The sequence below is a fragment of the Manis pentadactyla genome, chromosome 14 (genome assembly GCF_030020395.1).
Source record: "Manis pentadactyla isolate mManPen7 chromosome 14, mManPen7.hap1, whole genome shotgun sequence".
In the NCBI taxonomy this organism is placed as follows: domain Eukaryota; kingdom Metazoa; phylum Chordata; class Mammalia; order Pholidota; family Manidae; genus Manis; species Manis pentadactyla.
Genome location: NC_080032.1, coordinates 60,236,973 through 60,248,815, shown reverse-complemented (window position 1 = coordinate 60,248,815; position 11,843 = coordinate 60,236,973). Strand labels below are relative to the sequence as shown.

Genomic DNA, 11,843 nt, shown 5'->3' with positions numbered 1-11,843 from the left:
ACCCATGGCGTCGTTCCCGATCTTTCATCTCCTTTCATCTAGCATAGCCCCCCACTTCACTTTTTTCATAACATGTCTTCTTGAAGAATCCAAGTGGTTTCCTGGCTCCTCTGCATCTTGGAGTTGTCTTTCTGCTCTTCTAAGGAATGCCTTGACCCTTGCCAAATCAGGCATTTTAGAAAGTATGCGGGCCCCTTTGTATGTCTGGGTGGTTTACTTGTTGCTTTTGGGTTTAAGAAAAGAGCAGCAATGTCCTGCAGCCCGTGCCCACTTGCAAGCTTTCATTGCGTGGTTTCAAAGAGCCTTACATGGAAGAGTGAATAAGGATGGATTCAGGAACTAAAACAGAAAATAAAAGTAGACTTCAGGTCTGCCTTACATGCTCACTTGGTTGGAAAGTATTTCTGAATTAATGTAAATCCATTAGGCAATAGGAGCAGCAGTGGGAGTTGTCAAGCAGGTGACCAATATGATGGGGAGGTGCTCTTTAATCCACGTTCTTAGAGCATCGACTGGTGCTGGGCAGTGTTTTCACAGTGTTCACAGCAATGCTGCAAGGTAGATGTTTGTCCCCATTTTACAGATGAGACTTAGGGAGTTAAGGGCACGTCTAAGTCGTGCATATTGGAAGCAGGGGAGCCGGCACTTGCATTTAAATCTATTCAGAGGTTCATGTGCTTTCCACTCTGAGAATGAGAGAAGAGGTTGTGTTTATAATTTCCTAAGAAAACAACAAAATCAGATTAAAACAACCTCCCACCAGGTGACTCAGGCAAGTGCCTGGTGGAGGGGGTGTAAATTCCCTTTCTGTGCTCTGTTGGCATCCTTGAATCCAGCAGTGTAACAAACAAACCCCTAGGGCTGGACCAGCTGCTCAGATACACCTCGGCTGCTGACCTTAATCATTGTCAAGGACACACCCTGGAGTGGCCCCAGCTCTCTCACTGCGCAGTCCCAGGGAGCCTTCCTGAGGACAGGCCCCAGCATTGCTGGCAGAGGCGCCTTCTCCCCCATCAGCCTGAGGGCACCGCCTAGCATCCCTCCCCACATTCCTGAATCCCTGGGCCAGGAAGGGGCTATCCTCTCCTGCTGTCTGGAGGGTGGGGGAGCAGGGAGAGAGGCTCCTGTCTCACTCTTCAGGTGGCGAGGAAGGGAGGGAACAGCTGAGGAAAGGGGAAGCACCAGTCAGGGAGGCAGGAGGAAAGGAAGTAGAAAAAAGAAAATGTAAAACAGCAGTAAGAGCTGCTGTTTGTGGAGCGCCTGTTATGTGCCCAGCATGGGCTGAATGCCGAGCCTACTACATTTCTTAGTTCTTGCCACACTTCCGACAAGTAAAGAAATTGTACAAGTAAAGAAACCGAGTCTAACGGTACTTAAGGACGCTGTCCAAGTTCACAGTCAGTGACAAAACAAGATTCTCACTGGGTTCCTCAGACTTCTTGCTGGACATTACGATGCTGATTTCTCCAAAGCCAAGACTCACGGGAGGAACAAGTCTCAGTTCAAGAAAAATTGTTAGTATAGATTGATGGCATGATGTGGTGATCAGGACAAATTGTTCTGCTTTGGGGGTTTGTAGTCTGGTGTCCCTGGATTATAGACAAGTAGATGGAAAGTAGAGGGAGCCCAGGAGAGTAGCTCTGATAAGAGGAAACTGTTATGTCTCCTGGAGAAGAGAAGCTGATGGAGTGATTTGGTAGTGCCTGTCAGTTCTCCAAGGATGGTGCCTGGCAGCTCGTGCCGAGGGAGGAACAAGAAGGACTAGGTTTCCAGTCTAGTGAGGGGAGTTTAAGTTGAGTATCAAGGCAGATGCCCGGGCCAGCATTGGGCAGCACCCACAGGTCCTGGGTGAGGGGGACCCCCTCCTGGGGAGAGCTCTGGAAACCCAGGGCAGACTCTGTCCCACGGACGCTGGGTGGGAGTCTGGACACTGCCAGCTGTGCCAAGTGATTGTAAGAAGAGCCACAGCCAGACCTTGTTCTAAGTGCTTGAATGTATTTCCTCTTAATGACACTTTGAAGTGGGCCCTTCTTCCCCACAGGTGAGGCACAGAGAGGTTAAGTGACCTGCCTAAAGTCACACTGCCAGCAAGTTTTAGAACCGGGACTGAAACCCAGGTGTCCACTGCATTCTCAGTAACCTCTTCTACCGCCTCTCTGACATTTGAGCAGGTATTAGCATGCCCACATGCAGAGGAAGAAACTGAGGCGCTCTCGGCTGCTTCACTGCCCTGAAGTGGGATGACAGGGTGCTGGATTTTGTAGCATGTTAGGGGCCCCTGCCCTGCCTGCTCGCTCCTCACTCCCCACCTCTGTGTGGTTGAGGCCAGGGCTCACCGCCCCCTACCCCACCCCACTCACCAGCCTCTCCGTCCTCCAGGGGAGCTAGAGAAGCAGCAGGGAGCAAAGACACTCTCCTTCAGGTCCACCGGGGCCCAGGTGGACCCACAGTCCAAGCAAGGATCGCCTACAGGTGAGCCCTGGCTCTGCTTGGAGGTCTTGGACGGCCTGGTCGTGTGGAGGCCCCCCACCATCCCTGGCCTGGGTTCCTGGGGAGTGCTCCTTCCAGGCTCTGTCTTTCTGCTGAGGACCTCCCTCCAGGTTTAGCCACCTGGGACTTAGTGGGAGTGAGGAAGGCCAGAGAAGTGTGTGAATTCACAGACTGCACCAAGACCAGAATCCGTGTGAGATGCTACCGGCCACCCCGGGGAGCTGGGCCACAGCCCGACACCCTGGCCCTAGTGGGGAGGCGCCCTGCCCTCCAGCACCTCTGATGCCTGCTGGCTCACCAGGGAGACTAGAGGTGTGGGAAGGAGGCCCACAGGAGACAGACCTGCTGTGGACACGGGATCAGAGTGAGAAGAGGGGTGGTCAGAGTGTCTGCAAACCCTGTCTGCCCTGTCAAAGTCTTTCCCTAATGAGCCATGAGCACCCTCTCATCCCAGCCAGTCAGCCCTCCCCCAGATCCAGATGATCCACCAGAGCCAGCTTCTTAAATGGGTTCTTCATGCTGAACTATTCATTCCCAAAGAATCAAGCCAGCTACAGCTTTTGTGCCACCTTTGGCCCTGTGCTCAAGACCTGCTCCCTTCCTCCCGTGAACATCCCCCCCACCTTTCCACTGTGCACCTCACCTTGCTCCCCACCTGCAGGGGGCTCGGGAAGCATTACTGCACCTCCGCCCCACCAGTCCCAAACGGAAAAGAGCTGGGAGGGAGGATGGCACAAGGACTGATCCTATCCCAGCCAAACCCCAGCAGACCAGCCAGAGCTGTTCACCAATTAATTAATCCAGCCATTTATTCTACATTAACAAACACTTTCTGAGTGCTTGCTGTGTGCCCCCTGCTAAGCACTGGAAAGCCAGGGCCCCAGCCAGACAGCAGCTTGACCTGAGACATTCCACCGGGTTTCAAGCTGGTGGTGTACAACCCTGGGTGCAGCCACAACGCCGAGATGCTGTGACCGACATCGCAGGCCTGGTCGCTCTAGCTGGGAGATGCAAGTCATTTTCCAAGCAAGACTAGGGGCTCCTTAGCTACATGGAGAGTCTCACGATGATGTCATCTGCATGTGGGTTTGACCTGCCATCACCCACTCAGAATTCTTCACCCTGCCTATCAGCCGGCCCCTTCATTTCTGTAAGGTCACAGTACAGGGACCACTGCTTATTTTCACAGCTGTTTAAATGCCAGGGCCGAACCTCCGCTGTGACTGATGCCCTGACTTCTCGCCCCATTCTCTGCATCCCAGCCTGTCTGTCTTGAAAGCTGTATCCCCTGGTCAGGCCATAGGAATGTCTCCAGGGCCTTGCCCCTCAGTTGCCTCCCTGGCAGGGCGCTTCCCGGCCCCAAACCCCGCCCAGCTCTCTCCTGGCACACAGAAAGCAGAGGGCGGTCTCAGCAAGGGCACTGACACTCCCCTGCCCCGCTGCATGGGGGTGGGGTGCTCAGGTGCCTGGGGTGGGTGGGAGCTGGGCTGACAGAGCCGGAAAGAGTCACCAAGCCATCCCTGGGGGCCCGCAGAGGCTTGGTGCTGTGCCAGGCCGGGCAGAACCCCCCAGCAGCAATTACAGGGCACTTTTCAGCTCTTACACGTGCCAGGCCTGTGGTGAGCAAATCCTCACCACCCACTAAGCAGCAGGGAAAGGAACCAAAAGGGACCACAACCCCTCCCTGTAAGAGCCCATGATTGGAGATAGATTAACACGGTGCCCAGGGACACACCATGGCACCTCCTTGCAGTTCTGGGAACCGAGAACCAGTGCCACCTCCTAAGCAACCTTCACAGTTCACATCGGGGAGCTTTCTCATATGAGGAAAAATGGCAGAGATCTTCCAGTCTGTGGAAGCTCAGAGAGGCACAGCACCGTGCCTGAGGTCACACAGCTAGGTGGCAGAGCTGGGCTCCGACTGGCAGTCCGGCGCTGCTGGGCTGCATCTCCCGCAGGAGTGGTGAGGCACCTTCTTCTGCCCACCAAATAGTTGCTGGGAGAGGGATTTGCTTGGAGGGTTGGAGAATGAACAAGCCGTTTGCTTTTTTCATTCAAAGCCAAAAGGGAAGCTGCCCTGGGGGAGAGGTCTGCGGAGAGCACGGTGGAGGTAAGTGGAGGCCTGGTTGCCCAGGTGAGTGGTTCTGTGCCCCCAGCTTGTCCTTCTCACCGTCTCTGTTGTTTCTCTTCTCAGGTATTAATCAATGCCTCCCCAGCCCGACTCACCATTTTACCAATTTCAAGAGATACAATTAAAAGTTACTGCTAGCATGGGTGATGTCACTGCCCCAGTGCCTCGTTAAGGAGCAGCGCCTCTGTCCCGCCCCACCCTCCGCCCAGACGAACCCCTGCCGATGAGCCCGTGGCCCCCCCACGGCGGCCCGCCCCTCATGCTCCCCTCAGTCCACTTCCCAGCAGACTGCTCACTGGTCCCCAGGACTTTCTACATCAGAGAACCCAATATGCCCTCCCCAAGGGCTCCCTCCCACCCTCCAAAGAAGGGAGCCCGGGCCCTCCAGAGTACCCCCGCCTTAAGTCAAGACACAGGGAGATCACTTCCGGGGAGGACCCTCCCCTCCCAGGTGCCCCCCGGGTAAATCGGAGAATTGAGGTGGGGATGGTGGGATGTGCGGCTGGGTACACGGGCTTCTCCCTGCAACAGCTGGTCTGTTGGAAAGCTGACCACTGGATGGGGATGTGGGCAGGAGAAACTGGGGTGTGGGAGGGTTCTTAGGGATCTTCCTGGGGGGAGCTGCTATATCTGAAAACTGTCCATGTTGGAGGGAAGGGGGTGCCCATCCCTATGCCCCTGAGGGCAAGTAGCGGTAGCAGGTGATCCATGCCAGGCCCCCAGGTGACACCTGGGAGGGGACACGGGTTGCCCCTGCCATCCTCTCTGAGGCCCAGGCCCCCCACTGGCTTCCTGCACCCCAACGAGACCCCCTCCTTCTCTGCCAGGCCACCAGGGGATACCTCCTGCCCAGCACCCCCCCAGGCTAGGGGATCCCCCACTTGGAGTCTGAGGAGAGCCCTGCCCACCAGCCTGACTAAGCTTGGAGAAGCCCCCGGATGCCCCAGGGGAGCCCCGTTTCTTCTCTCTCCCCACGGCCCCCACTCCCCCACACACCTGTGTCTGGAGGAGGCACCTTTACACGGAGGAGCTTCCTGCCCCAGCAGCTGACAAACCCCCAGGGTGGGTATTCCATCCCCTGCCCACCCCCACCCCTCATCTTCCTGCAGCCGCCCATTCTCTAGCCTTGCAGATAAACACAGGAAGCTTTCAGCCCTCCGGCTCCTTCTGCCAGCCCTGCCCACCCTTCAGCCTGACCTGCCTAGGGAGGACAAGCGGTCTGGTGGCCCTCCCACCCTGCCCGAGGGCCATGTGGCTATCTGCAAGGCTGCCACCCCAGCTAGCCCCAGGGCCCTGCCAGCCAGCCTCTGCTCCCCTGCACAGAGGCATCCCTGCCTCCCTGGCCTCTCAGCTGGACCCTGAGCTCTTGTCCTCTGCCCTCTCGCCTCACTGCCTGGTTGAGCCCCTGTGGCAGGTGCTTCTCCATCTTCTCTGAGCTGTTCTGACCTGCTCCTCATGCTCCACCCTCTCTCTCTCTCTCTCTCTCTCTCTCTCTCTCTCTCTCTCTCTCTCCTTTCTTTCATCATCAGGGAGGTGAGAAGGGGGTCAGAATGAGAGAAAGTGCTGCTGTCACTTCCTGCTTTTCACTTACTGACCATTAAACAGGGATCCGGGGTGGGTGGGGAGAAGGGAGGTGCAGACAGTGTGACGGGGAGTCGGGAAGTGGGAGATGAGGGGGGACTGCAGGATGAGACCGAGGCTGTGGGCTCTATGGGGCAGCTGCGAGGTCTGGGGAAGGGAGCAGAAGACCTGTCCCAATGTCTCAGGCCATTTGCTCCTGGGGAAGAACTCAGAATAAAAGCAGGTGGGGAGAGGAGCCGGTCTCCTCCAGCAGTGGTGGACGGAGGTCTTCTGCCTGAAGGAGGACCACAGAGGAAGGTGGGCCCCCACTGTGCCCTCAGCCCGACCTGTGTCCTGGCAGGGCATGGGGGTGCTCAGGGCTGCTTCCTGTGGCTGGGGGAACCTTAGGCCCAGAAGATGCTGCTAAGGCTGAGAATGAAGAATAAAGCCTCCCACAGGCTGAGCACCACAGTGGGGACTTGTGGGTATTGAAGGGGCAGGCGAAGAATGGGCCTGGAGACCTGCAGACAGGGAAGCGGCCTACTGGGAGGACACAAAAGGGGGCCCTGAAACGGCAGCTTCTGCGAATAGATAGGGTCGGGACCTGCTGGTTTAGGGCTCTCAGACAGTTTGGGGCTGGGCCATTCTGGTCTAAGCCTGGTGAGCAGGTCGCCTCTCCTGCAACCTCGATTTACCTCTCTGTGCTCTGAATAGCCTGTCTGGGTGGTGGTGACAAGGACAGTAGGAAGCATCTTACTGTGGGGAGAAGGGTCCCAGCCTCCCCACAAGGGCCCTGGTGCTGGAAGGGGATTGTGGTATATCCCATCCGCAGGCTAGAGGAGTAAGGAATTAAGCCCTCTCCTTCCAAAATCCTCTAGCCTCCCTTCCTCTCTTTTCCCCCACCAACCTGCTAGCAAGAGGAGCCAGGCTAGTTCACAGTGCCCTCTGTGGGCTGAGGGAGGGCGCCGCCTCCTCCTGCCCACCCAGGGTGGTGAAGGTTAGAGTTCTTTCTCAGTACCCCTCTTGGAGCTGGACAGATTTAACCAGAGCCCCGGCTGGGCCAGAAAGGCAGCCGGGGACCTGATTTTGCCTGACTGAGCTGCTCTTCAATGCATGGTCCTGGCCCTGGGGAGTCTGGGAGGATGGGGAGGGGTGGTGTCCAGATCACCACTGCAGGGCTCCCTGGTGTTCTGGGGTTCAGGTGCCTTCGTGATTCAACAGTGATAGGCTTCCCCTCTAACAAACTTGAAAGGCTCAAAGATACATGACTCTGCCCCTTTGTCTGTCTAGTCACCCTGGGAGGCAATGAGGGGCAAAGACCTTTACCCTTGCTTTTCAAGCTCAGAGGTTGGTGAAGAGGGAGGTGGGGAGAAGCTTACCCATGGTCCAAAGCCCTCCAGCAGTTCCATGAAATCAGATTGCAAAGCTCTGCAGAACCCAAGGCTGTTGGTCTAATGGCCCATCTCACAAATGAGGAGACTGAGGCCAGGAGCTCTGAGGCTGCTCATGGCTGGTCTGATGCTACCCAGGGTCAGTACCTCTGCTTGACAGCCAGGCATCTTCTAGGTGGCCCGGGAGATGGGGAGCAGGTCAAGGTGAGGGCTGTGAGAACCTAGGGGCACAAGAGATGCGGAAGGCGGGGAGGCTCACAGTAGCCAGTCCCAGCAGCTGGGAATTAGTCTTGTAACATTTCATGCTTCTCTGGCTGTTTCTAAACTAGGTGTCAATTCACAACAGGCTTCAAACGTCCCAGCACAGCTCCGGGCTGGGGGCCGAGAGGGGAGCGCCAGCACCGCTGCCAGACCTGCAGCCTAGCCCCTTGAGAGAGCAGCCCCCACCACTGCCACCACCGCCGCCCACTCCCCCCGGGACCTTGGTGCAGTGCCAGCAGATTGTCAAGGTCATTGTCCTGGACAAGCCCTGCTTGGCCCGCATGGAGCCCCTGCTGAGCCAGGCCCTCTCCTGCTATGCCTCATCCTCTTCTGACTCCTGCAGCTCCACACCCCTGGGCGGCCCAGGCTCCCCTGTCAAGGTCATCCACCAGCCTCCGCTCCCCCCTCCCCCACCCCCCTACAACCACCCGCACCAGTACTGCCCACCCGGCTCCCTGCTGCACCCGCGCCGCTACTCCAGCGGCTCGAGGAGCCTGGTGTAGACTGCCCCACTGCTCTGCTGTCCCAGGAGGGCTGCCCGCGGGGCCCAGGGCCGCCCCCAGCCCCCCCACTGCCCCTCGGCTCACTGCCCCCCACCCCCTGGCACAGTGTGCCCCTGGTCACCCATCGCCATTGTTTCCAGAGAGAATCCCAACCCTGGCCCCTGGGTTCACCTCACCCAACCACACTCAGTCCAGCACCTCTCCCCTGCCCTGCAAATCCGGGACACCACCTCACTCTCCTGGGCCCTATGCTGCCGGGCATGGCCAGGCCTCCTCTTCCTCCTGCTGCCATCTGGCCACCTGGATCCCAGACTGAAGGGAGCAGGAGCCAAGGGCCTAATCAGCTTCAGGCCCAGGCCTGGGCCAGAGGGTGCGGGGCAGCACCCACGCACTGGACAAGACAGGGCTCTGGTTCACTGCCCAGCACTGGGGGCCATGCTGGGCGGAGAGGGACTGGCCCAGGGTCCCTGGAGGGGCCAAGTCACGGGAGGTGTGAGGAGGGGGCTTTCTCGGCTGCCCCCGCCCCACAAGCCTAGCAGTCTCAGGAGCTGCGCCTGCCTGCCCAGGGATGTTGGCTGCCCTAGCCACACCTTCCCCTACTCCCAGGACCTACCCCTGCTTTCTCAGGAGCTGGGGCCCTGCCTGCCCAGGGCTGCCCAGACTTTAGGAAAGCCTCCGGAGAGGAAGGGGGAAGGGGACCACTCTGCTCTCTCTAGGTCAAGTCAGCAGAGCTGACTAATTGTGAGGTCATCTGTCTACAAAACACGCCTTTTTAAAGAGTTCCTTGGTTCTCTAGTCCCAAATAACACCAGCCAAAGCAGAGTGCACACAGGAACACAGCAGGGAGAACCAGGTTCTTCCAATGTGAAAGTGGAAGTGGGGAGATGGGACCGTGACTTGCCCAGGGGTAAATGCAGCCAGCAGGCATAGGGTCTGCACTCAAGTCAGGGCTCCCTCTTGGGTGACTCCCACAGGGATTTGGATGCAGAAATGGGCAGGACAAGTAGGTGCTCCAGCTCTCTGGCTGCCACCCTAAGCCAGCCCTGCAGCCTTTCAGTCCCCCCACAACCTGCCCCTGTCCCTGGAAGGCACCAGACCACCTCCAGCAGGGGGACTGAAAGAGTCCCTGCACCCTCAAAATTGCAAAGGAGAGCCAAGCAGGGCTCACTGAGCACCCCAGGGCCAAGCTGAATCAGAGTCAGTCTGTACGCGGCCTGCCGAGCCTTGGCAGCTGGCCTCAGGAGCCGCAGGGCAGTACAGCCTCCCCAGTCATGGCCCTTTCTGGAAGTGTTTGTCCCCAAGCCAGGCCGAATGCCCCAGTTCTGAGCCAGCAGCTCATTGCTGTCCTTTGTTAAGATCGCCTCCCACACGGAGTGCGTTATCAAAGCACCCCAAAGGCTGAAGTGAATGTTGGCCATGTTCAGAGTGAGTCCCCTCCGCCCCTGCGCCCCCCACTGTGGGGCTTGAGCCCGTGGGAGCCCAGAATCCCCCCCGCAGAGGTTCCAGGTGACCTAGTTTCCTGTGGGGGGTGTGGTCACCCAGACATCATGAGTCTCCCAGTGAGTTTATTTCTGGCCCCGTCACTGTCAGCCCCGTTTCCATACCATGTGACCTATGTGCCACGTCCCCTATGTGGCTCCCGAGCCCATCTGCTCCCGTCCTTGTGGCTTCTCTGTAACATCATGGCTGACAGATGGGGCGCCATATTCAGATTCCCCTGGTGCCCCTGGTGCCCCCGGCCAGGGCAGGGGTGCCCCTAAGACGTGAAGGCCCAGATAGTGGGTGTCAGGACTTGGGGGTGGGAGTGGAGGAACCCCGAGTGAGGGGCTGGAGGCGGGGTGGGTGGCAGGGAGTATCAGTTACAAAGGAAGAGGTGCTATGAGGTGACTGGCATACGTAACGTGGGGGACCCTGAGGACCAGGGGCTGTGAGGAAAGGCACAATACACACGGTAGGGCCCCTTGTCACCTGCCCACAGTGCTTCTCGTTGACAAAGTGCCCTCCACCCTGCTGATGGGCATGCCCACTCGGGCCCCTCCCTCACCTCTGCTGAAGCCCTGGCTTTCTCAATTGGGACCAGCAGGGTTCCCAGGCTGGCGAGTGCCTGCAGCCTCTGTCTCAGGACCCAGATGCTCAGGCACCTCTGTGCCCCTTCCCAGGCAGGGGCTCACCCCTCCATTGCTGCAGTGACTTCCCTGGGCCCCACTGGCAGCACTGGGAGCCCTGACCTAGGGAGCAGACCAGCCTGAGGTCAGCGGCACGTGGGCCAAGCCTACAGTATGGGAGGCTTTTGATCCCTAGTGCCCAGGGGACAGGAGGCAGTTGGCCTCCTCGCTGGGGAAGCAAGGGTTCCCAGAGTCTGCAACCTCTGTGCCCTGACAGCCAACAGGCTAAGGTTGGGACACACTTCTGTCCTCGTCCCCAGGGCCTAGCCCCCAAAGACCTGGGACAAGCCTCCTGTCCTCATGGCAGTGGCCGTGTCGGGGCTCCAGCCTCCCAGAGGGCTCAGCGGGAGATGCTCGGGCCGTCTTGCGCCCTCAAGGCTGAGGGGCAGTGGAGTGCTGTCTGGGCTCCCAGACCCAGCCTTGGGCTACATTCCCAGTCACCCCACAATGGCCCATGCTATCAACTCTCTAGGCCTTACTTTGGGGGCCTGGGCCCCTCTCTCAACTTTATCCATTCAGCCCCAACTCCACAGCTGGAAGCGGAAGTAGCTTTCCCACCAACTTTGAGCAAGTCCCACCTCCAGACCTGGAACAAGACCCTGCCCTGGCAGCTTGACCCGGAAGCCTGCCTCCCAAGGCCATCACACTGAGCAGCCCTGGGTCCTGGACCCCTAAACTCCTTGGCCCTCCACCCCACCTGACACCCCCTCCGCCCCGCCATAGCCTGCCAGAATGTATCTTTGAACCCAATAGGCTCCTCCGATAGCCATCTGTCTGTCTGCCCGTGTTCCGCTGTGCACACCTTCTCGCTGCAGTCCGCTCCCTACCGCATACACCCCTCACCCTACTGGAGAGAAGCCTCTCTAGGGAAAGGCAGGGTGGCTGCACCCAGCCATTGATCCAAATGGCAAATATTTTGTAACAAAATAGCCCAGAGGTATTTTATCTGTTCAATTCATAGAGTTTTAGAGATTATATTGAAATATGTCACTTGAGCAAATTGTGTCGGTTCTGTTTCTTTTGTTCTCCAAGAGGGAGGGTCCCGCTTATCAGAGCATCTAATTGGTGAGAGTCCAAAGCAAGGGGACATTCCTATGCCCACAGCCCTGAGGTCTCTGAGGGGCAGCTGCACTGCCAGGCTGCTCTCCAGCCATGGTGGCCTTTACCCAGCGTGATGTGCCTCTGAGCCCCCATATGCACCATTAGGAAGCCCTGTGTTAAATACATGAGTCTTGGGTGTGGGGAGACAGCTGATGAGTGGGCACTGGGTCAGAGCTAGGGGTGCAGGACTGGGGAGTTGACCCTGACAACACCCCCCCAACACACTCCTTTTAGCCAGTTG

At 58.1% G+C, this 11,843-nt stretch overlaps 1 protein-coding gene across 4 annotated transcripts in view; it reads left to right on the top strand.

Annotated features, from left to right (window-relative positions):
• Positions 1-11,515, top strand: part of IQSEC3 (IQ motif and Sec7 domain ArfGEF 3) — a 103,440-nt gene extending 91,925 nt beyond the window's left edge. For 2 of the 4 annotated variants that reach the window (XM_036907959.2, XM_036907956.2), the window contains 3 exons: positions 2,380-2,472; positions 4,551-4,600; positions 7,902-11,515. In XM_036907959.2, coding sequence (XP_036763854.2) covers positions 2,380-2,472; positions 4,551-4,600; positions 7,902-8,336 — 578 coding nt within the window. In that variant the 3' untranslated portion in view covers positions 8,337-11,515. Of the gene's footprint in view, positions 1-2,379; positions 2,473-4,550; positions 4,601-4,684; positions 4,816-7,901 lie in introns of those variants that run through there. The other 2 variants (XM_057492448.1, XM_057492449.1) reach the window with 2 other exon arrangements.
• The last annotated feature ends 328 nt before the right edge of the window (positions 11,516-11,843 follow it).